The following is a 27,619-nucleotide window of genomic DNA, read 5'->3' as shown; positions in this document are numbered from 1 at the left end:
TGTGTGTCTTTTTAAAGTCGCACCCGTGGCATATGGAAGTTCCCAGGCTAGGGGATGAACTGGAGCCGTAGGCGCCGGCCTGCACCACAGCCACAGCAGTGCTGGATCCTGTACCCACGGAGCGGGGCCAGGGATCGAACCCGTATCCTCATGGATCTGAGTCAGGTTCATTACCGCTGAGCCACAACAGGAACCCCGTACATATCTGCTCTTGGAAAATTCCCCACAAGGCGCTTTGTGGAGCTGCTTTGGTTCACTCATATCTCTGAACATTCTAGGACACCCAGACAGCTAGCGGGGATGACAGTTAAGTGTTAATACAAAGACACCTGCAGATGTCAGAAGGGAAGTGGTTTCTGAGGAAAGGGTGAAAAATAATAGATGGCTTGGATCTTCCCGCGTGTGTTGGATTACCTGACAAGCTTTCCAGTGCTGTTCTTGACTGTGCCACCCACGATGAGTTCCTCCTGCCAGTGCATATACTTTCTGGATAATCCATGACATCCACCATTCAAAACAAGGGCCATATCAAGAGGCTTTAAAAAAAAAAAAAAAGAAAAAAAAAGGCAGTCACATAATTACAGGAATTAGTAGGCAGGTCACATGCCTTGTTAAAATCCAGTGCATTAAGGGCTTGTTTGTTTCAGGGAGAACATTAATAACCAGGCTAATGAGAGGCGTATGGCAAATCTTACAGCAAAATTTAGCTCTATCAACAAACTTAGATCCAGAGACCAAAAAAAAGGGAAATAAAAATAAGAGAACTAACGGGGGGGGGGGGAGCATCGGGTTTTTCTCTCTGCCCCTCCTAAGAAGAATCAGGGGGGCTGTACTTACTTTGGTTGTATTTTTGTTGGGGGCTGTGGCAGGGCAGTCTGGATCAGCCGGATTGAGGCAGGGCCGGTCCATGTAACCATGACCAACCTCAGCCTTATTCAGCATTTCCTCCCAGCTGTCCACTTGATAGTTTATTTTCTTTAACTCTTCAAGGAATTCCAAAGGGTCAAAGTTTGTCCACTGCAAAGGAGGCTTACCTCTGTGAAAGAAATTAGGAGGCGAGGCAATGAAAAAGAGGCTTCTAAGCCTTTAGTGAAAAAACAAGACTGCATCTATTGCCTCTGGAATGTCTGAGGCTTTTTGGTGCTCCTATTATAATGCTGGGACCCTGGCACAAAACCCAAATGTTCCTTTCCAGTATATCTCTAGGCAAACCTAAGACAGGAAAATAATTTATGAATGAAGATGGCAAACAGCTTATAAGTTAACAAAGGTACCAAAGAACTGTCGCTTTGCTGATACAGTGTATTTAGTATCTGAAAACAAAATTAGCCAATGGGTGCTTCTAAGCAGAAGACGGAGACCCAAAACTGGGGGGGGGGGGGATCGGGATGTCAAATTAGCACTTGCCAGCCTAACAAATGCTTTGTAAGTGTCATCAATCAAAATATTTGATCTCCATTACCTTTAATAATCCCATACTTATGAGCTCTTTCTGACAGCCTGGCAGTCAACCCCGCAAACCCCCTGCTGCCTCTGCCATCACCGCCATCAAGGCCACTTCCCCCCACACTCACTTTTGAATTTGTGCTGTTGACAGACCAGAAAGGCTTTTGGCTGCCTGTTATGTGGTTCAAACCACACTGTAGCTGCTTAACCAGGCTGAAGTCATTATTCAGAATCTCCCAACCAGAAAACACAAAACCCCTTATTTCCCATCTAAAACTGTACACTGAGGGTCAGGGTATGGCCACTGCAAATTGCTTTTGCAGATACGTGCAAGCTAGGACAGAAACAATAACCCAAGCACTAACTCTTGCATAATTAACTGAAAATGTCTTCGCTGATTAACAATTTATCCTTAAATGATGCGGTATATATAATATTCAACTGCTAAACTGGGAAGCATCCCCACCTTCATCCCCTGCATTCAAAGATGGCAGATTTTCCTCTTAAACGCCATTAATGTGATCCAAAGAAAGGTTAGCATTTTACTTAACAGGAAGATCTTGAACTTAAAGTACAAAATCTTTAAGTACCCACTATTAAATTCCATCCTTAAAAGATAAGCTAAACCTAGGTAAGTACTTGCTCTGCAAAACCGCAAACATTTTTAAAGAGTTAAAAAAAAAAAAATCACACATACTCTGAAATAATTTGCATTTTATTTGCATATAAATAGGCTGGTAAAAGTGAATGAGATTTAATGATGCCTACAGACTCTTTTTTTTGAAAAGAGGGAAAAACATTCTGCCCAAGTGCCCTCTCCAACCAACTCTTCAAACATGCACATGGAATTCCAATGTTTTTATGTCTTGTGCAAAGCTGAAACAGACTAAGGAACTATAAAGTAACATCGGCAACATTCTAGAGTTTAGAAATCACAGACACCACACACTTACAGTAGGTAGGCTGTCCCAGACTGTAACTTCGCCCCTTCCCAGAAGCAGTCCAAAGGTGTAATAATTAAACAAGGGTAAAGATATTCGATTATCTGTCAAAGTTGAAAAGAATAGGCCATGCATTAGGCTAATGGATACCACTGGCGTATTTGAGAATTGAGAGGTCTTTTTTTTTTCTGCAAGCAAAAAGAAAATATACCTGATCCATGTAACCTGTTTCTGTGATAAGTTCTCCAGATTTATAACACAAATGTTCCAATTTCCACTGCCTATTGAAATAAAAAAACAAGAGACAAACATTTCTTATTGTAAAAAAGGAAATCAGTGCAAAATCAGAACTATGGAACATATAGAAAGAAAGGCAATTTTGATCACGTTTAAGGATCTGTCAAAATGAGCAGAGCTTTGCCAAACAGACTCCAGAAGTTTGCTTTAATGAATAGATAATACTCAATTGTAATTAACATGTGGGGTGTTTATGTAAATGACTGCTACAAAAGTACTTGAAAAGTCTTGCTTTCTTAAGTGTTCTCCCAACAATCTTGTTTACACCATTAATCTGCTTTTCTACATACATTAAAACAACTTCAGGGCAGATAATTCAGAGTTGAAGTCTCACAAATTCGAAATAGGTGGGGACTAAACGAAGAACGTTTATAATGTACTAACATATATTCGGGTGGGAAAATACTCTTTTTTTTTTTTTTAACTGGCAGATAACATCCTTATTAACAGATAGTGTTCAAAATGACCTCTCCTGCTCGTAACCGCAAATGCTGTAAACAACACTGCCAGGCAGAGTGGTTTCCTGCTTTATACTCTGCTGTGCTCATCCTATAGCAATTGTATTAAATAAACTGATCACCAATGACCTCTTCTCCATTATTTACCATCTATCTATTATTATAGAGTTTTGTTATCCTTGGAAGAGTGCGGTATGAGCCCATGCCTTCCCAAGTGTATTACGGAGAGATATTTGAAAAAAAAGAAAATTAGGGAAGCACGGTGATGGGAAATCCAAGCCCAGAAAAAAAAAAAAATATATATATATATATATATACACATATATAAAACTACTTCTAGAGTGCTCTATTTCAGCGGTCTCCTTTTTCTCTTTTACTAGTCACCCAAAAGAATGCTCAGGACTTTGCCCGCTTCCCTGGGGAACCTTCCCATCCCTCAGTGCCCTGCTGAGATGACACCTTGCTGCTAAGCTTTCTTTGACCAATGCTGTTGAAAATGACCCCTTTCTCTTAAGTCCTAGAGCAATGCTAGTCTGGCTGCTAGTAGATCCTTCATGACACCTGGGGCACCTGTGGGAGGGACCACCTTCTAGGCTTCCTTCCCCACCCTAACCAGATAGTTGGCTCCAGAGAGCCCGGCCCAACTTCTCCATCTGTCCATCTTCCCGCCCATCCACCTACGTATAAGCTTACATTTTATTTCCATCTAGCACAACACATACTACCTAGTTCGAGTAGGTTCTCAATATCACTTCATCAACTAGCTTTTATTGACACTTGCTTGAGAAGAGCATGACTGTGCTTTAAAAACAAACAAACAAACAAACAAAACCCACTGGGCTTGAAGCCAAAACAAAGGGCTTGCCACCTGGCTCTACTATTCCATAGCTAGATGAACTTGGTACAAATGCTTTATTTCACTGAATTCCCAGGTTTCTCACCTAAATAATGACATGGGTTGAACTAGGTGTTCTTTAAAGTTCATTCCACGGCATAAAAAGTTCTCCGGTTCCATCGCAGGGGAAGTGCAATTTCATTGTACAGATGCTCATACCTTCTTAAGTGTGTAAATGACAAGCCCCCTCAAGGCAGGGTCCCATTCTGTTAAGAAGGCATCAGACATGCTTTCAAGGGCCCTGGGACACCCGTTTCCAGGTACACGCCTCCACGTGCACATTTTGCAGAACTGCACTGGGTAGCTGCCCTGCCAGCTCTCCTTACAGCCTGTCCCGGGGGTGGGGGGGCACGATTGTGCCAGGACAAGGCTGCCTGACAACAGCACTAAAATACCTCCTTCCCTTTCTCAAAGCCGTTTCAGACACCTGATCTTGTTCTGGTAACTTCCTGAAGACAACAGCACACACATCATCATTAACTTAGGTTACAGATGAAAAAACAAGAGTATACCAAAAATAAGTGACTTGGTCCAGGTCATGTTGGGGCCGTAGGCTTCAATCTCCTGGCTGACAGGTCTTAAGAGCCCATCCATTTAAGACCATGGAGAATGGAGGTTACAGTAGCAGGGACAAATGCAGGTTCTCGTTGGATTTCCCCCCCACCCCACCCCCTCATTCTCTCTGGTCACTGAATATGTCTACCTTGCCTATTCCATGAAAAACCGTACTCGCCAACCACTCGGTTAAGAGGTGTCCAGAGGGGCAGGATGGCGTTATGGGCAAATGCCAACCCAATGGTCTTCTCAACAGTTTAGGGAGACGTTTCCGTTTAAATGAATCAATCTTAGCAGTCAGTCATCAATCAACAAACTCCAAGTGCCTGCTCTAAGTGCTGGGGTATAAAGATGGACAAGGTGTGGCCCCTGCCCTGAACTAGACAGATGAGAAAAAGGAATGACAGTTTCACTCCAGGACTCTTCCTATCAGCCCTGCTAAATGAGCCAGGAGGCTAAAGGATACTATTTGGTAAAGATACGTGAGTCCACCTTACTCTGCCCACCTGTCCTCAGGAATTCACCATAGGAGCTCAACCCCCTATTTCTGGAGACACAAACCAACTGTTAACATCTGTAGCGAATACAAAGTGATGCGTAGTAACTTCTTTTTCTTTCTGAGTCTTTGTGGGTTGAGGGTAGGCAATTCAAAATGTAACTGTTCCGAAAATATCTCAAGCCAATGAAACATCTTCAGACTGGGTGGACTGGCACCCAAATGGTTGCCTGAAGGATCACACTCATTTGGCTCTAGTGCCAATAAATTTACTGAAAATATCTTATAAAGCAACAGAATTCGTTTGTTACCCAACTCCAGAGACAAATCAAGATTTTTTTTTTTTTTTTTTTTTTTTTTAGGGCCACAGGTGCAGCACAGGGAAAAGTCCTGGGCTAGGGGTCAAAATGAATCAGAGCTGTAGCTGCGGGCCTATGGCACAGCCACAGCAACGTGGGATCTGAGCCGTGTCTGTGACCAACATGGCAGCTCGAGGCAACGCCAGATCCTTAACCCAATGAGCAAGGCCAGGGACCGAACCCGCAACCTCATGGACACTAGTCGGGTTCTTAACCCGCTGAGCCACAAGGGGAACTCCAAGATTTTAAAAATCATTTCCCTCGAAAACGATCTGCCCCAACACTCCAGGTGTAAAGTCCAGCGCAACTTTATTTACTAAAACCAAGGGTCTGAAGCCTCTTCCCACCACCTTACCTGTTATACATATATACATGCACCCGGCTGGCCTGGAGCGCCGAGTCCAGGTGCTGTCGGAGAGCTTCTGTGGTCAGGACGTTAGCACCTTCTTCCTTGGGGGTCTGAATCATGAGTTGAGGATTAAACATAGCCTCTTCTCCAATCTTCTGGCGGGTATAATTTAATTCACGACTTACTCGTCCACCAACTGACAAACATGTACAGGTTCCAATTAGAAACAGCAAAATCCCCAGCCATTCACATTCTGTGATCTCGCTGAAAGGAGCAGGGCACCTCATAAGGGACCTCGGGTCCCTACAAATGTCTGGTTGATGTTTGGGGGGGGCGGGGAACATGCACTTTATGATCATGGGCAATGTGGACTCGATCAATACCAAACGCCTAAGAAATACTCGCTAAACCTCTGAACTGCGGTCCTGCTTGTCACACGCACAAACCTAGTGCACACATGCTTCGGGCACCTTCTGACTGACACACCATATGTATTAAGGGTGGAGGGGGTGGGGGGGGAAACTTGAGACACCTTTTCCTTGCAGACCAGACCAAATACCCCAGCTACAATTTCTTTCACTTGTATAAACAATGTGCCCCTGCAGCACATTTCAAGATAAATGGCTTCAATTTACACTTTTCTCCTAAATAATCTGGCCAGGGTAACAAGGAAATGTTTCTTCGGGTTGGAAAAAGAAACACGGAAAGGTGGCAAATGTGTATTTAGCACCAAACTTGCCGGGAGAAGATAAATAATGTGATTCATGTCAGATGCACTCGGGGAAATCCCACTTGAGAGGAAACAAACCCACCAGCCAGGGTGGTCTCGGGCCCGCCCTGGAGCCTGCTCGTCTCAGACTCACCTGGGCAGCATCCAGAAAGCACAGGTGCCAGGCTGAGTCGCCTGGGGGTGGGCTGCCTGTGTTCTCTGCAAGCTCCCCTGGTGATTCTGAGCCCCGCCCCAGCTTCTCCAGCAGGTGGCCAAAGCTGGGCCTGCTGGAAGCCAGCAGAGCGAGGCATGAGCGATGCTGCCACTGAAAGCTGCTTTTTTTGTCTTTCTCCTCAGGTCCCAGGCTGTCCTTCGGTTAGGGTTTTTGGAACAGGCCGAGCTCAGGAGGCTGGGAGGTATGGCGGGAAGGGAGCCTTGCTTCGCAGCAGGGCTGGTGCATGGGCAGGGCAGCATGAGCTGAAGCTCTGAGGAAGCTGCTCTGATCCACCACGGGGAAGGGCGAGGGCTTTGCAGGAAGGCCCGGAGGGGTAGCAAACAGAATTCTCGAGCATCTTCGCCCCCACACACCCCCGGGGTCCCTAAGGCACTGTACGCTGAATGTTGCAAAGCAGGCCTCCAGCTATCTTTCAGAAAGAACCCTCAGGGATCATCTTCCGTGTTCCCACGAGGAGAAATCCTTTTGCTTCAAGTTGAGTATTCAAGGACATAAACATTTGGTTTGAGCAAGTAAATAAGGACTGGGAACGGAGGATTGTTTAGTTCTCTTGGCATTATTTTATAAACAAGGGGGCAGGCTAAAAAGAAAACGATGCCCTCATTAGGAAAACGAGTCTGGATTCACAGACTGGTCAGATCATCTGTGCAGGTTCATGGCGATGGCCAAGGCCACCGGGGAAACCCTGTCAGATGAGCCTGAATGTACTGGGGGGCGAGGGGGGACCAGAGGGGGAGGGGGAGAGGGAGAGAAGGGGGAGTGGAAGGCGGAGGGGAAGAGAGGGAGAGGGTCAGTGGGCTAGAGAAAGGATTTAGATGCTGCAGAGAACTTGGACGCATGCCCCAGGGATTCGCCGAGGACCTTCAAGCAATCTGAAGTTCAAGAAAGACCAGAGGAAACCAGAGGAAGCAACTTGCAACAGAGGATGAATTGACATAATGCCACCAGCCTTCTCAGGATGCTCCACTGAGGCTGCCTGCAGCCAGGGTCTGGCTCCTTCTGGCAGGAATCACAATGCGGTATTTCAACCAATTAACTAGGGAACTGAATTACACTCAATCCACATTCTCTAGAGATAGAAAAGCTATTGGAGGCAAAAAAAAAAAAAGGCAATTATTAGTCCAGAGGTCACTTCTGAAAAGCTACAGAGCTGCACACCAAGGATCTCCAAAGAGCCTTTTGGCGGGGGGAGACCCTCAACTCCTTCCATTTTTCTGGCTCTAGGGCACCAATGCCCCATACCTAAAAATCATTTATGTTTCCACCTGCCTCCTCACGCACTGGCCCTAGCACATGACTTCTCATCCTGCTTACAAAGTCCTTTCACTCCTTTTGCCTTTGCTGAAGCTGAAAACTTCAGCTGAATCAAAGCCAAGAGGCAAAAACCAACACCACCAAAGGGGGACCACAGACTTCCTCTCCCCACCCCCACCTCAGCAGAGCAGCTGCCTGTGACGATAACCAATAAGGCGATGACCCAAGAGAAGGCCACAAAAATAAGAATCAAATGGTCAGGTTCATGCTGCTGAGAAGAACTTAAACTACATGCTTCTAGACCAGCGTCCTAAGGGATCAAGTAATTTACCACAGAGGTTTTCACAAAAGACACCACTTCCTACAAGATAGAAAAGGTATTTCGGGGATGCCACGATGTCACCTTTTTAGAATTTTTGAGATGCATATCTAAATAAACACAGATATTTAATTTTTAAGATGTATATTTACATAAACACAGATATTTAATAAATTCTTAGGATGTCTATTTAGATAAACGCAGACATGTCTGTCATGTCTCTAGAACGGCAAATATTTCTGTTCTTCCCCCTTTTTTGCTCTAGTGATAAACAGGACTATATTGCTCATGAAGAACCAGGTTCAACCAAGATAAGACTATTATCATAGGAAGATGCAGCAACGAGGGATGAAGGACCCTGAATTCTAAAGCCTCCTCAACCAGCTATGCTGGCTCTTACTTTGGAGTACTGCTGAATTAGATTTACTTTTCCATATGGTGTGGCTGCATTTTTACCTAACATTTCATCTGATATAACCAAACGTGTTTTGGAAAAACTATTCAGAAACTTCATAGAAATGGACTTGATATCCACTTTCTTGGATACATACTCGTACCACGACTCATTCAGCCAGCAAGCATCTGGGGGATGTGTGCTATGTGTTGGGGTGCATGGTGGATAAGCAAGTTCCAAGAGGCTCCTGGCCAGTGAAGCAAACAGGCAATACACAAGTAACCAATGCGGGAGGTTCATGGCATGACAAGCGCCATGGAGGAAATCAAGGTGGCCACTTAAATGGAGTTGCCAGAGAAGACCTAAAAGGAAGAAACATTCTGGCCAGGGGAACCAGCAAACTGCAAAACCCTCAGGTTTGGCTTGCTGCAGGAAGAGAAGAGTGGCTGGAGCGTGGTGAGACAATAATTACATCATGCACTTGGTGGCAGTGGTAGACTTAGCTCCTTCTCAGGTATTCCTGTGTCATAAGCTGCAAAGCCCTGATAGGGTCTTACATCAGCATTCACCCAAGGCATGCTGAACGAGCTACCAGGAACAGAAACCCCTTTGGACAGAGCAATTTTGCAGACCTGACTTGTGCTACTCTAGCAAAGGCCTATCCCAAATCACAGCTGAGTGACAGCCAGAGCTGTTTTGTCTTGCTGTCTTCCTTACCATGCACCAGTGTGGAGTCAGGCTCTCAGGAAGCCCCAAAGAACCCATTTCAAGTGATTGAAATTACCGATGTGGTCTAGGGGAGATGGTTTGCTTCCTTCTTTTTTTCATTTTCAAGGTTTTCTTTATTATTGTCAAAATACTCTTATGAAGTACTGCAGGGTCATTTTCGACTACTGAGCAGAATGACCCAAAAGCTCCAGTACTGGTGATAGAGATGCAGGTGTCCAGCCACAGGAACAGTGCTTATTGCTGTGTGGTATTTGATAAATAATATTTACCCATTTCCCTTTGTGGGTAAATTTTATTTCTTCATCTTTTGGCAATGAATATGTACCACATGGCAGAAAAAGGAAGCTCCAAAAGCTACGTGAGAGGAATGTGAATTAAACTCAATGCAAAAATATGCATCTCTATCATATTTTCAAGTCTTCTCATATTTTTTTTTTTTGGTCCTTCTTCCAAACTCAATGACTTTAACAACAAAATACCAACCAAGCTTTTACTTGTGGGTGGCACTTTCCATCTGCAAGGCCCTTCACACTCATTATTTTCCTAATTAGAAATATTTTGCTCAGTGCTACTGCCCAGTCAAGTTGGGGCAAGCTGGACCGGACAGGCCACGGGAAGAACGCTCACAAGCCCCGAGTTCTGAGTCCCAGCCTTGTCACTTGAGGCACTGAGATCTGGGGTATCATTGAGCCTCAACAACCTTCTCTGTAAAGTGGGATAAAAATGCTACTAACCTCAGAGAATGGTGTGCAGACTGACAAATAGGTGACATTTCCCAGACGCTAAACCAGGAGCTAAGCAGCATCCACCACTTATTTGCTGACTGCAGGCACATATGATCACCCTTATAGAGCAGGAGACAGAGCTGCAGAATTCGGGGAAATCTGCCTATGGTTACCTGGCTGATGAGAGATGGAAACAGGCTTTAACCCCGACCCTAACTGCCCTGTAAGCCTTGAGATTATGAGCACCAGCTGAGGGTATGGGTCCAGAAGTGCCAAATTCCACATGCCAGACTAGTATAAGCTCATAGATAGAGCTTTTAGAATGCACCAAAGAATTACACAGGGCAAATAACGGGTATCCTTATTTATAGGAAAATATTGTCTCTCAGATTTTTTGCCACTACCAAGGAGAGTTTTTTTCCTTGGGGCCCCCATGGGCAGCAGTACACGGGCACCATTTGGCTCTGGTCCCCAGAGGCACCTGTCTCAGAGGGCACAGACAGACGAGGGCACCCAGAGAACAAGCAGCCTTAACTCTTTACCTGCAAATTCTGCTATCTTGTTTTCCAGAAATCTGAGTTGCTTAAACCCTTGCTCTGAAAGAGCAGGGGTGAAAAGCATCACTTCTGCCAAAAAAAAAAAAAAAAAAAAGCTCTTGATCAAGTTCTGCTGATCCTCTCCTCCCAAATCAAACCAAGGATAGTTTTCCAAGGTGAAGAGGGGCTGTGGGAGGTGGGAAATTCCACTCGGGGGTCCACACCTCTGGCTAACACCGTTCCAGCCCATGGCAGACACGAGACGTGCCCCATGACATCCTGCGGCTGGATCGCTCCTCGGCACAGCCGTTCGCACAGAGCTTAATAAACATCTGCGGCATTCATGCAAAGAGCTTTTGGCAAAAGCTTATTGTGATCCACATAAAAATGATCTGAGGGACTCGGCAAAGTGCTTTTCCCAATAAATTCCGCGTCCTTTCAGGGAGGCACTGTCCGCTGGCCACTCACCTCGGCGTACACTCCGTGTGTCGGATGAATGAATGAATGAACAGCCTCAATACAGAGCCTTGGGAACAGGCAGTCATCTGTATAAGATATTAATTCTCCCCAAAGCCTCAAAAAGTCAATCAGTCAAAACAAATGACCCTTTCAGCCTGAAAAGTACCCACTCAGAGTCCAATTAGGAAAATGGGGTCTGTGTATATGCAAGTGGGGCATTTGCATTTGATTAATCCCATGAATTATCTAACAGCCTCTAGAGAGATTTTTCCCCCCCCTTTCGTTGATTCTGATCCTTCTTTCAATCTCGCAATGAGTTATTGTGAGGGTGAAAAAGTACACATCTCTAAAAGGGTGTAGCTGCAAAATTATTAGAACCAGCTCATTTTCTAAACTGAAAGAAAAAAAAAAAGATTCTGTAATTTTGGGCAATTGGCTGAAAACTTCTAGGCCATGAGTTTTAGACAGTCTTCCACCCATGTCTTTTATTCATGACCAGCCAACTGCTGCTTAAGCTTCTGGGCTGTTTTGCTCCTGATGAGATTGTGCCCTTGGGTGTTGCCATGGGAAAATGCTAGAATCAGATAACCCAAAGAGAATGTGTCTTCATGAAGTGAGTCTGGGGCGATAAAAGCCACAAAAACAAGACAAGAGCAGGACAGACACATCATGAAGCCTCCCCAGGGACCGAGGGGGGTGGTGGTGAGGAGGGCCAAGTGCAGCAGTAGGAGCAGCTCTGAGCATGCGCCTGTCGCAGGCCCCCCACACCAGCTGTTTGCGGGGCCATCTGTTCCCACCCTGGCTGCTTCCTCTGAATGGCTTTCCCTGAAGCTGCCCGCTCGCCCTGTCGGACACGATCAGGTCAGCCTAGCGCTCTGCCCACCCTGGACCTGGACCTGCTGGCCTGCCACGGCTCCCCCCCTCCGGTATTTCTTACAGGGCCACCCGCTCCCAAAATGACACTGCATCTGTCAAGAGGCCCGTTCTTCCTTGGTCACTTGCTGCTGTGGCCAATGAGAGCCAGGGTCAGCCCCACCTGAGACCGGCCATGTCAAGTCCGGCCTGCAGACCTGTTTCTCCTGGCTTCCGGCAGGATGCGGCAGCGCACAGCTCCGCTGAATCCCTAAAGGCATACTTGCCCAGCTGGGAACTCCTGGGGTAGTCCAACCGTGATTTCACCCAATTGCTGCCAGCGAGCAGGTGCAAATCCCAGTCCTGTCCTTCTGTAGAAGCTGGGCAAGCCCAGGAGGGTCTGACCCAGAGCAGCAGGCTCACTCATGGGCAATGCCACACCAGGAAGCAGAACTCAGGGACCAAAAAAAGACAGCATGCTGTGCGCATGCTCTAAGTTCTCTAAGTTCTCGGTTCAGGCCTCCTAACGGCCTCATTGAAAAAATAAAAAGAGAAGGCAACCCAACAACCACAACAAAACCAAATGCTCGCGAGGCTGCGGGCTCTCTCTCCAGCATTCAGGCTGTTGAATAACATTAACCCCAGTTCCCTTCTCCCAGCTTCTGTGGCGCTGACATCACCTCTGTGAACAGTCTTCTTGCCATTCTCCAGCCCAGGCCTCCTTTCACTAGCCTCCTACTTGAGTGGGCGTGGGGGGTGGGGTGGCGGGGGCACAATTCAAGTCCCCACCTTCTCACACAGCCTGTGGAACTCCATGCGGGCCTGATTTCTCTCCCACACTGACCCTTCTCTCTGCATCTGTGTGGGGAGATGGCCGTCACTGGGGGCCACTTTCACGATTGTGTCGCCATCAGGATTAGCTGGATTAGGGGCCCCATGCATAAGGACCCCCTGGCGCTGTGAGGAAGTTTCATCACTAGGTCAGCATCGTGTGAACTATATTCTGTCCCCACCACCACTCCTCAGAGCCACCAACCGCAAAAGTGGGGGGGGGGGGAGGCGGAGGGACAGGAAAAAAGCTTGCAGAACAGAAATGCATGAACCAGCGATAAATCCCCCCATCGTGCACGTTGAGGGGCACGAACCACGGGCAACCGTCTCCCTTTTAAACAAGGAAGCGACATGTTTCTTTAATCTATAGAGAATTTCATGGGTCTGACAATGGCGGTAGGTGGACAGGGAAGCACAGCTGCTGCAAAACACAAGGACCTTGTCTCTCTAGCCCTGTGCTAAAGTCGGTCGAGCAGTTGGGGAAGCGAGGCAAACTGTGGAAACCTTCTTATACTTATTCCGTTCAAGGTGAACCAACACCTCCATGCAGGTCAGTTTCCATTCTCTGAAAGGACCAGCTCGACGACCTCACTCAGAGGGGGATGCTCCTGCTTAATGGAAAGGAAAAGGGCGTGGACAGAAGCAGTGGAGGGACTGGGGGGGGTGGGGGCGGGCGTGGGGGCGAGAGGCGGGGTTGAAAACCCAAAGCACGACTCTTAATTCTTGGAAAAATTCACTGCGGGCATGGTTTCTTCCCAGGAAATCCCTGGGTCCATTCACCGACCCAAACCCTCCAGCCCTGGCCGCCCGCTCATGTGGACCCTGCCTGAAGTGGACACAAAGTGCAGAGAGAGGGATGGGATGTCTGCAAGGGCGTGTGAGTGTGTGCGTGTGCATGCGTGTGTTTGATACGACAGTCCCTCGTGCACAGAACCGGGCTGTTCCATCAAAGCCGTATCTGTTATATTTCTTTCTCTTCTGTTTGGCGTATTCACCAACAAGAGAAAAGGAGGTAAGCTTTGGCGGCCCTGACCTGCAGCTGGAACACAATACTTTCGCACAGCCCTGCCGACCCCTGACATAAATTTTACACCGCAGCTGGCATTTACACACTCAGCATTACCATATGTATAGCTGCTCGGTGCTAATTATGCTAATCACCTGTCTAACTCGCTGCTGCGAAAAATGGTTGTATTTAGCAGTCCAGTGCCTACCAATGCAGCTTACTGTGTGGCTGAAATGTACATTCAGACGGCCCTGAATGGCAAGATTTTTCCACGTTGCTGGCTACATTCAGGCCTCAGAAAAATTTATTCAAGTCAACTGGTTTCGGTCCGCAACAAAAAAGTTACGAGAAAAAAGTGAGTGTGTTCTTGCCCTAACATTCTGGATCTGCTTGCAAGCAAAATGATAAATCAATTGGTGTGGGAAACAAAAAGGGAGAGAGATTTCTTTTTGGAGCCATGTGAAACTGTAGCCTATTTAAAAAAAAAAAAAAAAAAGAAGAAGAAGAAGAAGAAGAAAAAAAAAAGGAAAAAAGGGTCATCCTATTCCCCAAATCTCTAGAAAGAGCAGTTAATAGATATTTAGCCCTAATCCCAAGTCTCTCAAATTGCAAGCTTTGTTTGCAATTAAGCGAGGTATTAAACATGTGCAATTTTTTTTTTTCTTTCTGGATCATGTGGGGACGAAAGCGTGTGGACTATCGCTTTTGAACTTATTATTACAACATTGTTATGAACCTGGCCGGGGCGGGGTGAGATCAGGTGAGAGGAAAGAAATAAGGTCTTTGGTAGGTAGGGAAAATCCTTTTGTTATTTTACCTTTTAGAAAGCGTCTACTTAAAGAGACACTGTGTGATATTCAGGTCTAGTCTGTGACGTTTTCTGGTTTCTCCACTAAAGGGGCAAAGGAAGCCAGGGAATGGGGGTGGGCAAGATGGGAGAAATCAAAGGAGAATAAAGTTGGTGGGGGGAGGGAGAGGGAGAGAGAAAAGCCTACGGTTTCCTTCATCTCAAAATTCCTGTTTTTATCATCAACGTTTCTTAAAGGCATTTTTCTCAGCTCACCGTATAGAATGGATTTCTCATGACAGTATCGCCACAGGTTGTTTTAACCCCTCCCCCAAATCCAAACTGAAATTTCATTTCCTCCTAACTTACAGGATACCTTCCCGTTCATTAAACGAAACGAAACGAAACCAAACCAAACCCTGGATCTAGTCACTGTAAGGACTGCTTAAAATTGGACTATTAGGGTGTATGGATAATGTCTACGCATCCCAATGTCCTTGAACTGCCCCCAGCATGGGATACACATTCTGCTGGAGGGTGGCCCAAAGCGCTGTTACTTTCTCATCTCCAAATGATCCTCATCGCCAGATGCTTTATTGAAAGTTAGAAACTAGGAGCAAACTGGAAGGCCGTTTATTCTGCAGCATCACTTGGTCTCTCCCTCCGTGGTACACAACACCAGATGTGATGAATCTTAGGTTTACACAGGGAAGGTGGACCGCCCCGGCAGGCTTTTGCAGACACTGGAGGGGGGCTGTGAAAGAAGGTGCCCTCTCCTTGCTGTGAGTCACGCACCTTTTAATGTCATGCACAGCACATGGAAAAGCGTGATGCTCATGGTAACGTGAAGACAAGAGCCTTCTTCCTATCAGCCCCCCCCCCCGGCCCACCCCCCCCCCCCGCCACCATTCTGTTCAACACTTTGTAAGCTCATCTGACCCAATGAAGCAACATTAGCCAAGCCACATCTTATTCTCTTTGGCATCCCAGTGCAAGCTGCGTTTCTTGGCCGGTCCAAAGGATGAATTCACCTGGGTTTTTGTGGTTCCCAATCTTGACGATGCAGCCAAAAACACCAACGACAGGATCGCTATTGTGCTTGCTGTGAGGGCTTACCCCTCTCATTCCCTCTCAATCTCCCGTTCTTCTCAAATCGGAGATGGACCACCCTGCCTCATGGCACAGACCAGTGTTTACATTGCAGTACTTGACTGTGTAATACATCTGGCATTTTTGGGCAGGATTCCTGAGCTAGGGGCCAGAAGCCCTTAAGCAATGATTTAAGGGGAAAAAAATCATGCACACTGACTGAACAGAGCCCACTGCCAGCTCCCTTTGCGTACTTTCACACACGTTTCATCAATAACTGAAGGCTACCTGGGGTGATAAATTGGGCAGGTCTACTGTTTTTCATTGATTCCGACTGTAATGAATCAAGCTTCTGCTGCACATAATAAGTAAGAATAAATAAATAATAAATAAAGCCTTGCTTCTCACTTTCAGAGCCAAGGGTGTTTGGGGACGCACAGGCAGTGGGGACTCTTTGGGCCAACTCACACCTGGGTTTCTGGGTTAGAAAAAAGGCCCTGCCTCCACATTATAAATCTCTCCAACAACAAACTTGTCACTCATTAGCAGGTACCTGACTGCCCACCAAGCATACAGTTTCCTTAACACAGGACAGCTGTTTTTCCAACTCTGCTCTAAATACACCCCCAACACAACAAAAGGGTCACAGTCTCGAAAGGACTGAGCACAAGATGCGTCTTTCTGTACCTACGACTCCTACTAAAGAGCAGCTTCTCAATGGCAGCATTCTACTGTTTGGGAAGGCTAGTTATTTCCATCAAATGTAAAGATATAGGTAGAAGAAAAACAGACATGTTGCTGTGTAAGGGCGACAGCAGCCCTATATCCAACTGAAGAGAAAAAAATCTACAAAGTAGTGCCATAAAGCACCCAAATCCAGAGTCTGGAAGCAAAGAATGAGTAGGGAACGTGCCTCTGTTTTGGTGACCCTGATGCTGTCTGTGTCGTGGAGGAAGATTTCCACTGAGGAAACCCCAAGGAGCTTCTTCTTTCCTTCTGGACGGCCAGAGGGGGCCTTCATGAGCAAGGCTGTCTGCTTTCTGGGATGTCAACTGAGATTTCTCATGTGGATGGACCAAGTTGTAACCCTGCAGAGTCAGCCAAAAAAAAAAAAAAATACTGGATGTGGAAACCTGTCCTTTCCTTTCTCTATCCAAGCTCCATGTTCCCTTTGGCTTTGTGTGAGTTCCACCCAGGGAGAGCCTGAGGTAGGGCACCTGGGCTGCAGTGTCACCATGTACAGGTATGTCACTTGCCATCTCAGAAATGCCACAGGACCCAATTCTTCCACAGCTCATATGGCACATGAAGCATGAGGGGACTGAGATTTGTCTCGCGGTCCTCATGACACTGGATTCTAAGGTGCCCTCGAAAGCTCATGAAAGGGGAGGGAGTGGGGTGGGTCGGGAGCTTGGGGTTAACAGATGCAAACTATCGCCTTTGGAATAGATTAGCAAAGAGATCCTGCTGTGTAGCACTGGCAACTAGGTCTAGTCACTTATGATGGAGCAGGATAATGTAAGAAAAAAATGTGTACCTGTATGTGTAACTGGGTCACCATGCTGTACAGGGATAAAAAAAAAAATTGTACTGGGGAAATAGCAGGTAAAAAAATAAAGAAATAAATTTAAAAAAAAAAGTTCATGAAAATGTTCTTCAATGGGGGATGCACATCTGCTGCTGTCAGCCCCCACCAAAGAATACGGTCTTGGAACCAACCCTTCTCAGAACCCAAAGGATGCAAAGGGTGGCTGGGCATCTAGCATCTCCCATAGCTGGCTTGCAGTCACACATTTTCTACTTCCCTCCTGTTGGTCTGTGATCAACCAGATGTACTCCTCTTTCTGATGTCACACTAGTAACTCCAGAGAGCCACTGGGAGGAAATGATTTGGGCAGTTTAGGAAAAGGTGGGTAGAGGGAGCGGCAGAAGAAAGAGAAGGGAGGAGGGAGGGGAGATGAGCAGAGGGATACAGGATGAAGGAGGAGGGAGGAAGGAGAAGAGGTTCTGGGAGCCAATGAGCAGCAAAGGGGATGACACTATAGAATAACAGCATCATACAGCTATGGCCACTATCACAGGATGCCTCACATAGCTGGAAATGCCTCAACTTCTTTTTTTTTCTCAAAATAGTGCAAAATCCTGCTGAGTCAAAATACCATAATTCTGCAAAATAGCTTCTCTTAAAATCCGCTCTCCTTTCAAATAATGTAAAGTTCTTCCACACGTGGTTTAAAAGCCAGAAAAACTTTGTACAATAAAACACCCCCCACCCAAAGAGGTGAACAGACTTCTCTTCGGAGGCTAAATCTGGGCAGATGGATGACATGGACAAAGGGCGAGGAGGGGGGCCACCATATAAGCAGCCCCTTCCACTGCATAACTGTGACACCCCCCTCAAAAGGAGAAGAAGGGCAGACAAGCTACAGCTCAGCCTGCGTGGACAGAGCTCCAGGGGTCACAGGGAGGTCAGCTTTGAAGGAGAAATCCCAATGAAATATAAACATGGCATTGTGGAAACCAGACAAATCTCCCATAGCTTGTCCAGCCAGTGTTAATCTCGCCATCAGCTGTGGCGCATAATCCAAACAAACCGATCCGGCGGTTCATACATCTGGAAGCTGTCATTTTCTGGGGCCTCCAAGCAGTGGTTCCCTGCTATCTGAAACACTCCATACATAGCCCAGCCTGGCTTCTCAACACGATGGAGGGTCAATAGTGGCAGGTGGCAAAGTGATGGGAAGGAGTCGCAGGGTCAGCTGCCCTGGGAAGAAGGCACCTGAGGCCACTTGCTGTTCTTCAAGCAATGATTGCCAGGCATTAATTTTTCAATCATTTTTCTCCAGATGTGAAAAATACGCCACAATTGCTTCCACCTGTATGCACGTGTCCTCGACCAGCATCTGATCAATATCTTGCTAAAACATATATTCATCATTTGTAAAAGTGACTCAGGGACCAAGGAGCAGAAAGGAGCTGCTGCATTTCATTCCTTCTGTCCCTCGTGAAATGTCCCCGAAAACAGAACTTGGGTGATAACCCTGGAAAGGCAGGAGGAGCAGAGCCCGCCCTGCCTCTCCGGCTGACGGGCGTCAGTCCCTGGCTGTCACTTTGGTTCTGCTTCACGAGAGCACCTGGGGGAAAGCGGTGTGTGACAGGAACATCTGGAGGCTTAGACCACCAAAGAGCCAACGGCTACGTGGGCTCTGGAAAGGAGCAGTTATTGCCAGATGAACAAAATCCAGTGCTGTCTTTTATTGCTTTTGACACCGTCACCCTCGTGCTCGAAGCCTTCAGCCTATGTGCTCGAAATGCAAGGAAGTCTACCTGCAAAATTAAGTTAACCTGAAGGAAAAGGGAAATCAAGTATTCGGACAGACAGAAAGCTCTTCCTCTCTTCTGTGGCCTGCCTCCTCCCCCCCGCCCCACCTTGTCATGGTGTCTTTTTAATTTGCGATTCGATGTAATTCCCAGAATCATCAAAAATTTAAATTATTATCATGAAAAGAAATCAGTTACCCAAGTCTGTGTAAATACGGGGATGGGGGAGGGCGCCTTATCTTAAAGAGTGAAACGTGTGCACTGGCGGCAATGCTTTAAGCAGCCACAACTCTCATAATAAAAGCCTTCCGTCTGCACAGCATGGGTCTTTCAATCCAAATCTATTATCTAAACCAGTGGCTCTCAATGGGAGCAATTCTGCATGCACGCGCACGCGCACGCGCGCGCGCACACACACACAACCCGACACACATTTGACAATGACTAGAAACGTGGTTGTCACAACTGGGAGAGTGCTACTGGCATCTAGTGGGTAGAGTCCAGGGAACATCCTCTGATGCACAGGACAGCTCCCATGATAGACTATCCAGCCCCAAGGTCCTCTAAACGGAAAAGGGCGGTGAAGCTCAGTTCTTTCACCAAGAACAGCCAAGAACACAGAAGGCGTAATGCTAGCAAGGTACAAATTTGAGAGCACTTCGGAACATCAAGAGGGCATTTTTAAACAATTTCCCTTAGGAAAAAAAATCAGTCACAACCTGTGTCCTCCTCTCCTCATGCTGGCCTCTAGAGATGTTCATAACCAAACACAGGCAATATGGGTTCATTTCAGGGCTGTTTTCCTTTGCAGGAAAGGAAGCCAGGGGCTAGGCAAGCAATGAGGGAAAAATATCCCAAAGCTCAAAGAGGTAAATCGAATCATGCCAATAAACTTGGATCTGAGATGAGAGAGGGGGTGTTGGGGGAGGCATTCAGTGAGACAGAAAGATCCAAAAGGAAAAGCTAACAGAGAAAGGGGCGAGATGAAAAAGGCAAGCATTTCCCCCTCCTGTGCCCAGAAGGATGAGATCCAGGAGAAGCACAGTGGAACCAGGGAGTGTGCTAGAGGCCAAATATGCCAGTGCAGATCTTCAGGTGGGCAAAGAACAGCTAGAAGGAAGAGTTGGCAGCCCCCCTGACAAACACCCTGCCCACCTTGGAGAACTTCCTGCTGTGCAGCTGGACCTTCCAAGCCTCAAGGCTTCTCACTGCCAACCTGATGTCCCAACCCACGCAAGCACTGGGAGTCCTCCCAGAGACCATGCCCCTGTCCTCGGAGCCTTTGCCCATGCTGTTCCTTGGGCCTGGAATGCGGGCCCCTCCCCCCACCTCTCTAACCCTCCAGCCCAGGTCCTGGCTCAGACACCCTCCCTCCCTTGGGGCTGTCCTGGAAGATGTTCCTTCCATAGTGCCACTGGTCTGTGTGTCCCCTGAGGGCAGGGGACAGTGGCCTTCCACCATGTCTCTCTGGAGCTTTGCAGCTTTGGGTAGTGCCTGGCCCAGAGCAGGCCCTGAGAGCATATGGAGAACGCATATTTTTATTGTGAAATATCAATTAGTCTCTCCCTGACCTTGCTGCCACCAGCTTGGGTTTTAAGAACAGCAGATGTCCACTTCATCATTCCACATACCTCAGTCCTCCACTCACGAGCAAGCTGGATTTTACCTTTTTTTTTTTTTTTTTACTTGCAAATACTATATAAAAGCCTAAGACCCAAGCTAGCACCTAATGTCTATTGATAGTTTCTTGAAAGGCAATCGCTAGATGAATATGGCAACTACAGAATCAAGGAATTCTTATCATCAAGGCCATAAACAAATATCTTCCTTATCTGGCTTATAATGGTCTGCACATCCCAGCCAATGTATTTAAACTGTCTTATTAAGCCACATATCCCCAGCATGAGAGCCCAATCAAAGACAGAGCCTAGCAAGTGGACCCCTTTAATTTGCTAGCTATATTAAAAAGATAGCATTATTGTGGCAGATACAACCATACTTGTAGGAAGCTCATGCGCCCCCACAAATACAAAGGCAAGTGGAGATATGTTATCTTTCTATCCATTTCTCTAGATATGTACTTATCTGTGTTTAGATGTGTAGATATATATCTTCAGTTGCCTTTATGTTTGTGTATATATATGTTAGCTTTTTCACCACAGAATAAGTAGCATTTTTCCAACTGTCCCTGAGCCTTCTCTTCCCTTGAACGCTCTTGTGTTTTGCTCTGTTGGGTTGCTTTCTCACTGGGGAAATTTACAATCTCCATTCATTTGGTTTGCTGTAGCAAGTGTTCTTGTTTAGGTCCAGAACATTTGCAGTCTCTATTAAGAAAACACCATCTAACAGACTTCTTCGCTGCTAGGGATGAAGAATTTATCTGAGAAACTGCAGTGCAAAATTAACCTAAATTCTGAGTTGCTCTTCTTTTTAGCCTACTACTGTCTAGGAGAGCAAGGAATTCTCTCTGAAAAGCACATGCTTCCACTACTTGCTGCTGACACGAACACTCCGCTCACTATGTCACAAACAAAACCTCTTCATTAGGATCTCTACTTTGAATTTAAATTAAAACTATAAAATGGTAATGTTGGCCTCCCAGCTTGGGCTAACATACGTTTATGAAACTCTTGCTTCTTCTACAGGGGAAGAATCCAGCGTAGAAAGAAAGAATAAATGAGTGAATGACAAATCAAAGTCAAGGCAACAGGAGACCAGGTTGACTTAAGTCATCAATTGGCAAAGTGCACATGGAGGGACAAGATCCAGAGTTTCTCTTGTGGAAAATGGGACAAGTCAATCTTATATAAAAAGTTACACAGGCCAACAGATGATAAAAATAAAGATAACAAGGGAGTGCCTGTTGTGGCTCAGCAGTAATAAACCCGACTAGTATCCATGAGGATGCAGGTTCGATCCCTGGTCTTGTTCAGTGGGTTTAGGATCTGGCATTGCTGTGGCTGTGGTATAGGCCTGCAGCTGCTTCTCTGATTCAACCTCTAGCCTGAGAACTTCCATTTGCTACAGGGGCGGCCCAAAAAAGCAAACGAACAAACAAAAGAAATAAAGATAATAACTGATAGCTACTGAGTGGTATGGAATGTGGTAATCGTGGTAAGGGTCATTAATCAACAAGTGATAGTCAATAATACTTACTATTATTATTGAGTAATTAATATTTGGCCAAAGAGCCAGTGAGCCCCCCCTGAAACTGCCAAAACAGAAGGGGATGGAAAATAGCTCAGAGGCCCAAAGTAGGCAAAATGAGTCTCATCTCAGATGTCACGTCCCACTCTGTCACTGAGTCCCAGTGAGACTGCTACTAAGTGTGCCTTGAAATGAGGTATGTAATGCAGCAAGAGTTATTTCTAGAAATATATATACACTGTTATAGAAACAAGTTACATTTACCAATGTCTACTGAAAAGTCTTGCTCAAAACAACAAAAAATGATCTTTTGTCATCATGGTCGACACCCAACAGATTTGGTGGCCCAAGTAATAGAAAGTGAACATGTGGATAAAGCTGGGGGCCCCCTTTGCTCAGCCCTTGCTTTGTCCTAGAACCAGTGGCAGCTTCCCACAGTCTAGCCTGTCATCGTGGTTGACACCCAACAGATGTGGGGGCCCAAGTAATAGAAAGTGAACATGTGGCCAGAGCTGGGGGGCCCCTTTGCTCAGCCCTTGCTTTGTCCTAGAACCAGTAGTAGCTTCCCACAGTCTAGCCAATCACATCATTTCCAAACTACAGCCCTGCTGCCCAGGGCCCAAAGGAGCTACTTGGTACTCCATTCCCGAAACAGTGGGGACCTTTCTCTCAGCATGGCCCTTGGCCTGACCCCCTTCTGCGCCTGCCTAGGACTCCCTCTAGTCCAGTCTCTCTCTGGGTCACCCTAATTTGCCTCACCACCTCCATGGATGCTTTTTCTCTTTTCTTTAGTCTTTCATGGCCCACTTCAGTGGTGAGCTCAAATTTAGTGCAAGTCTGTTCAACTCTAGTAGTTTTAGGTCCATGAATTTGTGCATAGGGAGTGTCTCTCTCATATACTTCAGAGTTGCCCAGCAGGGCCTAGGGCAGTTGCAGATGCTCACGAAGTGTGTCGCCAGGACATCGATGGTGCATAATAAAACTTTTTTTTTTTTTATCTACCAATGACAATGAAGTAGTGAGTTGAGGTAAATTACCCTATGGATTAAATCCAAAGAGCACTGTTGTATTAATTACCAAGCTACTTAAAGGCAAGAATGTTTGCTGGTCTTAATTATTTGGACTATTATTTTAATTGTCACTTCTCAACTAAAGAGTCCACCATATGCTTGCAAAACACTGAAAGCTGAATCTTCCCAAACAAGGCAAGATTACTAAATATTCTCCAAGGTTCCTACTCCAACAGCATTCTGAAAGGGATCAATTATGCAATTATGAATGTAACTCTTAGTCTTCCAAATTTTTGTCTTAAGTAGCTTTCACTATTCCTATGCCTCAGATATTCCGGTTTGAAATATATACATAATTACCTCAATCCTTCCCTCCCATCTCATTCTAAGAGATCCCCTGGGCAGTGTTTAGGGGTTAAAGTATTTCCAAACAGCAAGACTGTTACTTTCCTAAAACATTTAAAAAAAAACAGCAACCAACAGAAAAAAAAAAAAAGGACCACCCCCCCCCGCCCCCCCTCCCGCGCCAAACAAATCCAAACTCCCTATCAATAAAGTTTTTACAAAAAGAATGAAAAATGTTTCCGTCTGGGGTGGTGGGGTGATCTATTTTCAATTTACAACCGCTTCAAAAAAAAAAAAAAAGACTTCAAGAACCCCCAAATTGAGGAATGTGGATAAAAGACTGGCAGAACCCCTTGGAGAGCTCCTGTGGCCTCTCCCTCCAAACCTGCTTTCTTAAAACACATTTATTCTTTGAGCCTGCAAAACGCAGCCTTCCCCCAGAATAATTCCACTTTAAAAGCCCCCACCCGCGAGGAAACATTAATCTACTTTGCAAACATGCGCTCCAGTCTGTGCTTTACTGTTTTTTTTTTCCAGCTCCTTTCTCCCCCCCCACCCCCCCTTTTTTTGTACCTTGAGACAAATGTTTTTTTCCCCAAGAGTTGAAAGCTGTCCAAAAACAGGACCACACACGCCGCCGCCTCCGCAGGCCCGCGCTGCGCCCGCCCCCCGCCCTCCGCGCGGCGGCCGCGGCCGCCGGGGGCGCGCACACTCCCTCCAGCCGGAGGGGTGGCCCCTTTCTGCTCCCCCCGCTCCTTTCTCTTTGGACGCGGTGGGTGGGGGTGGGGGAGGGAAGGACGACGAGGACCAGAGCCGGGAGCCAAGAGGCCTTCCTCTGGCCGCGTCTCCGCGCACCGCGGCGGCGAGCGGCGGCGGCGACAGGACCAGGGGGGCCCCCGGCCAGGCAGAGTGGTCCGTCCCACGGAGGGGCCCCCGCGCCCCCGCCGGCCCGCCCTCGCCACTCTCTCCCACAACACCTCGCAAAGCGCAGCTCCCCGAGTAGATTACAGCGCAGCCTTTGTCGGGCGGGCCTGGCTCCCGGCCAGGCGCCCAAACAATAAACAATTCCCCCTGGTGCGGGCAGGGGGTTTTCGCTCTCCACAGAAAGGCTCTAGGTGTGTGCTGGCAAATATCTTTATCAATTGGAAGGACGAGAAGGGGATCCGGGGTGGGGGACCAGAGGACGCCGCGGCGGGCGCTGGGTCTCTTACCTTCCACCCACAGCTCCTCCACGTTGGTCTCGAGATTAGCTGCCTTTAATCCCACAGCGAAGGCCCCAAATATGAGGAGGCCTACAACCAAGAACTTGCCGCAGTTTTTTTGAATGTAACAACCCAGTTTAAATAAGAGTCTCTGAAACTTCGCTCTCAGCCACAGCGGCGCTTTCCGGCCAGTAGCTTTCCCCTGAGGATGAAGCAGAAGGGAGGAGTGAGCGCCGGGGAGTCGCAGTCCGCGCGCCCACGCCCGCTTGCGCGCACCCGCCCGGCATCCCGCGACCGCCGTCGGGGCTGTTCTCCAGGCTGGAACCCAGGTCGGCCCGAGGAAACGCGAGCTGCGTGGGGGGGGCCTGGTCATAAATCAAAGTCAGGCAGCAGCGTGGGAGCTGCAGCTCTGCAACAGCCGAGGCGCCCCCACGCGCGGCCGGCGTAGCATCCCCGAATGTGACTTGAGGGGCTAGGAGGAGGGGCTGCAAGAACAAGGGGAAACCGAGGCAGAGAGAAGCGACATCACTCAACACAGGCAATATATTCACGCCGGATCTGGGACGGGAGGGGCTGCGTGATCCCTGTGGTGGAGCCCAACATTTAAGAACCAGCAAACCACGGCGCCCTTCCCCGCCAAGTGCTGCTCCAGCCTTCACCCTGCTCGGGGTACTCGGGCAGGGACGCAGGGTGGAGGACGAGAGCGCTTTGGGAACAATGTATGGCGGGCTCCCCGATCCTGACCTCCCGCCCGGCGTGGTGGTAAGTGGGGATCCACGTGGTGAGAATGGGCGCCGGAGCTCACCCCCACGCATTTCCATAGCGTTGGGAAACGCCGTGTGAGCTGAATTAGGAAGTGGGGCAGCCATCTGCAACTTACGACAATATTTGTGATCGGAAGAGGGCAGCCACATGGATCTTTCCCTCCTCTCCCTTCCTTTCTGGTTAAACGTAAAAAGCAGCCGAGTACACAGGGTAAGGGCCCAGGCCGACGCAAGCGGGGGTCCTGGCTGGGCGCTGGCTGCTCCCGGCGGCGGCGTTTCCCCGGCGCTGGCCGCGGCCCCGGCGGGCCCCCGTCTGGGTGAGCGCCTTCCCCGGATTCCACACATTTCAGCGAGTCTCGTAAACACAATGAACCCGGCAGCTCCGCCGACCCGCACGGCGGATTTAAGGTGGCAATTTGTTTACAACTTTCCCTTTCCCCCAGGCTCTGAGAAGAAGTGGCTCAAAAACTGGAAAAGAAGAGGGGAGATGCCCTCTTCCGAGGATAATTTTTAAGGGAGCAGAGATTTCATGCTTAACAAAAGCAAAACCTGCTGCCAAAAAAGGAAACCACCTTTATTTCGGCTCCCTCCCCCCCCCTCCTCTCTCCGCCTCCCTCCACTCCGCCTCCCCCTCTAAAACATTAAGAAATGTGGCAGTATTACAGGAGTTTAGGCTGCAAATAGGGGCAGGGGCAGAGGCACGAGCGGAGGGGGCTCGGGAGTAGGGGGCACGCGGCACTGCCGCGCTGCGGCGGCCCTCGAGGTGGTCCACTGTGGACCGCTTTCCAGTGCTCCGGAAAAGGCACGCCAGGGAGGGCGTGTGTACACACACACACACACACACACACACACACACACACACCCTCCACCCCCTGCGGACCTCAGACAGCCCTTTCCTCCCAGGACTGGAGGGAGGGTTTGAATTCTTCAATCCCCACTTGTCTTTTTTTTCTTCCTGGAGGTGTGTGTGTGTGTGTGTGTGTGTACATACATGTGTGGCAGGGACAATCCCAAAGAGGAAGAGGAGGGAAGAGAGGGTGGGAGGAGAAGAGAGAGTCTGAAATGCACCTTGGAAATCTGCTCCAGAGCGAAGGCGGCGTCGCAGTAGCTGGGCCGATGCAGATAGTCCCGGTCCGGCGCGGCGTTGCGGCGCAGCCCCCCGGTCCGTCTGCGCCTCCCGCCGCCGGCCGGCCGGCCCGGGGCTCCGCTGCAGCTGCCGCCGCTGCCGCCGCCGCCGAGGTCCTGGGGCTCGGCGGCATTACCAGCCGAAGCCATGTTGCCGCCGCCGCCGCGGGAACCGAGGCTTCCCGGGCGGCCCCGCGCGCTGCTGCCGCCGCTGCCGGCTCCTGGCGCGCCCCGGCGCTCGGCTCGCGAGGACGCTCCTGGCCGCCGGCTGCTCGGGCTGGGGCTCCGGTTGACAGACCTGCTGCTGCTGCTCCTGCTGCTGCCGCCGCTGCTGCTCACACGGCGGGCGCTGCTGCCGCTGCGGCCGCGGCCGCTGCCGGGGAGTCAGACCCTGCGCCTTCCATTGCCACATTGCGCGGGGGTCCCGAGGTCTCTGCGGCCGCCGCTGCCCACATCCAGTTCTCCGGAGGGCTAGAGCCGGCGCGCGGAGCCAGCGTGTCCTTCGGGCGCTCGCACGGCGCTCCTTGCTGTCCCCAACTCCCCCTACCCGCCCCCCGCCCCGCGCCGCGACCCCTTCACTGCGGAAAGCGCCAGCAAATCCCCGCCGCTCCCGCCGGCCTCGCTGACTCTCTCGGTGACTCTTGGGTCGCCCGAGCTGCCGCGGAGAGCAAGGGCAGAGCCGCCGCCGTGGGGTCCGTGGGCGCCCGGCGAGTCTCAGCGCTGCCGGGCCGGGGCAGCAGCCGCCGCCGCCGCCGCTGCTCCCGCGGCGGCTGCTGGGGGCGGTGGCGGCTCCTGAAGCTGCTGCTCGGGCTGCTCAGGCTGCTCGGGCTCTGGTTGCTGGGTTCTCGGTGGCTGCTTGGTCCCGGACGCTGCTTTCTTGTGCTCCTCGCCGACCCGCTGGACCATTCTGCCCCAGTGCAACGCGCCTCTCTCGCTCCCGGGACCTGGGGACTCCGCTCTGTGTGTGTGCAGCGGGCAGCGGCC

The 27,619-nt window shown here is 48.7% G+C and overlaps 1 protein-coding gene across 4 annotated transcripts in view; it reads right to left on the bottom strand.

The window, feature by feature from the left end:
* PTCH1 (patched 1) overlaps window positions 1–26,927 on the bottom strand; it is a 67,838-nt gene extending 40,911 nt beyond the window's left edge. Inside the window, exons 1-7 of one of the 4 annotated variants that reach the window (XM_047754699.1) lie at window positions 26,579–26,927; window positions 24,756–24,948; window positions 5,803–5,992; window positions 2,599–2,668; window positions 2,400–2,491; window positions 838–1,036; window positions 415–536 (exon numbers count right to left, since the gene is read on the bottom strand). In XM_047754699.1, coding sequence (XP_047610655.1) covers window positions 415–536; window positions 838–1,036; window positions 2,400–2,491; window positions 2,599–2,668; window positions 5,803–5,992; window positions 24,756–24,948; window positions 26,579–26,785 — 1,073 coding nt within the window. In that variant the 5' untranslated portion in view covers window positions 26,786–26,927. Of the gene's footprint in view, window positions 1–414; window positions 537–837; window positions 1,037–2,399; window positions 2,492–2,598; window positions 2,669–5,802; window positions 5,993–24,755; window positions 24,949–25,626; window positions 25,921–26,578 lie in introns of those variants that run through there. The other 3 variants (XM_047754700.1, XM_047754702.1, XM_047754701.1) reach the window with 3 other exon arrangements.
* Window positions 26,928–27,619: the final 692 nt, after the last annotated feature.

This window comes from Phacochoerus africanus, chromosome 12 (assembly GCF_016906955.1).
Source record: "Phacochoerus africanus isolate WHEZ1 chromosome 12, ROS_Pafr_v1, whole genome shotgun sequence".
Classification (NCBI taxonomy): Eukaryota; Metazoa; Chordata; class Mammalia; order Artiodactyla; family Suidae; genus Phacochoerus; species Phacochoerus africanus.
The sequence above is the reverse complement of the archived record's forward strand: the minus strand, read 5'-3'. Positions and strand labels throughout refer to the sequence as shown.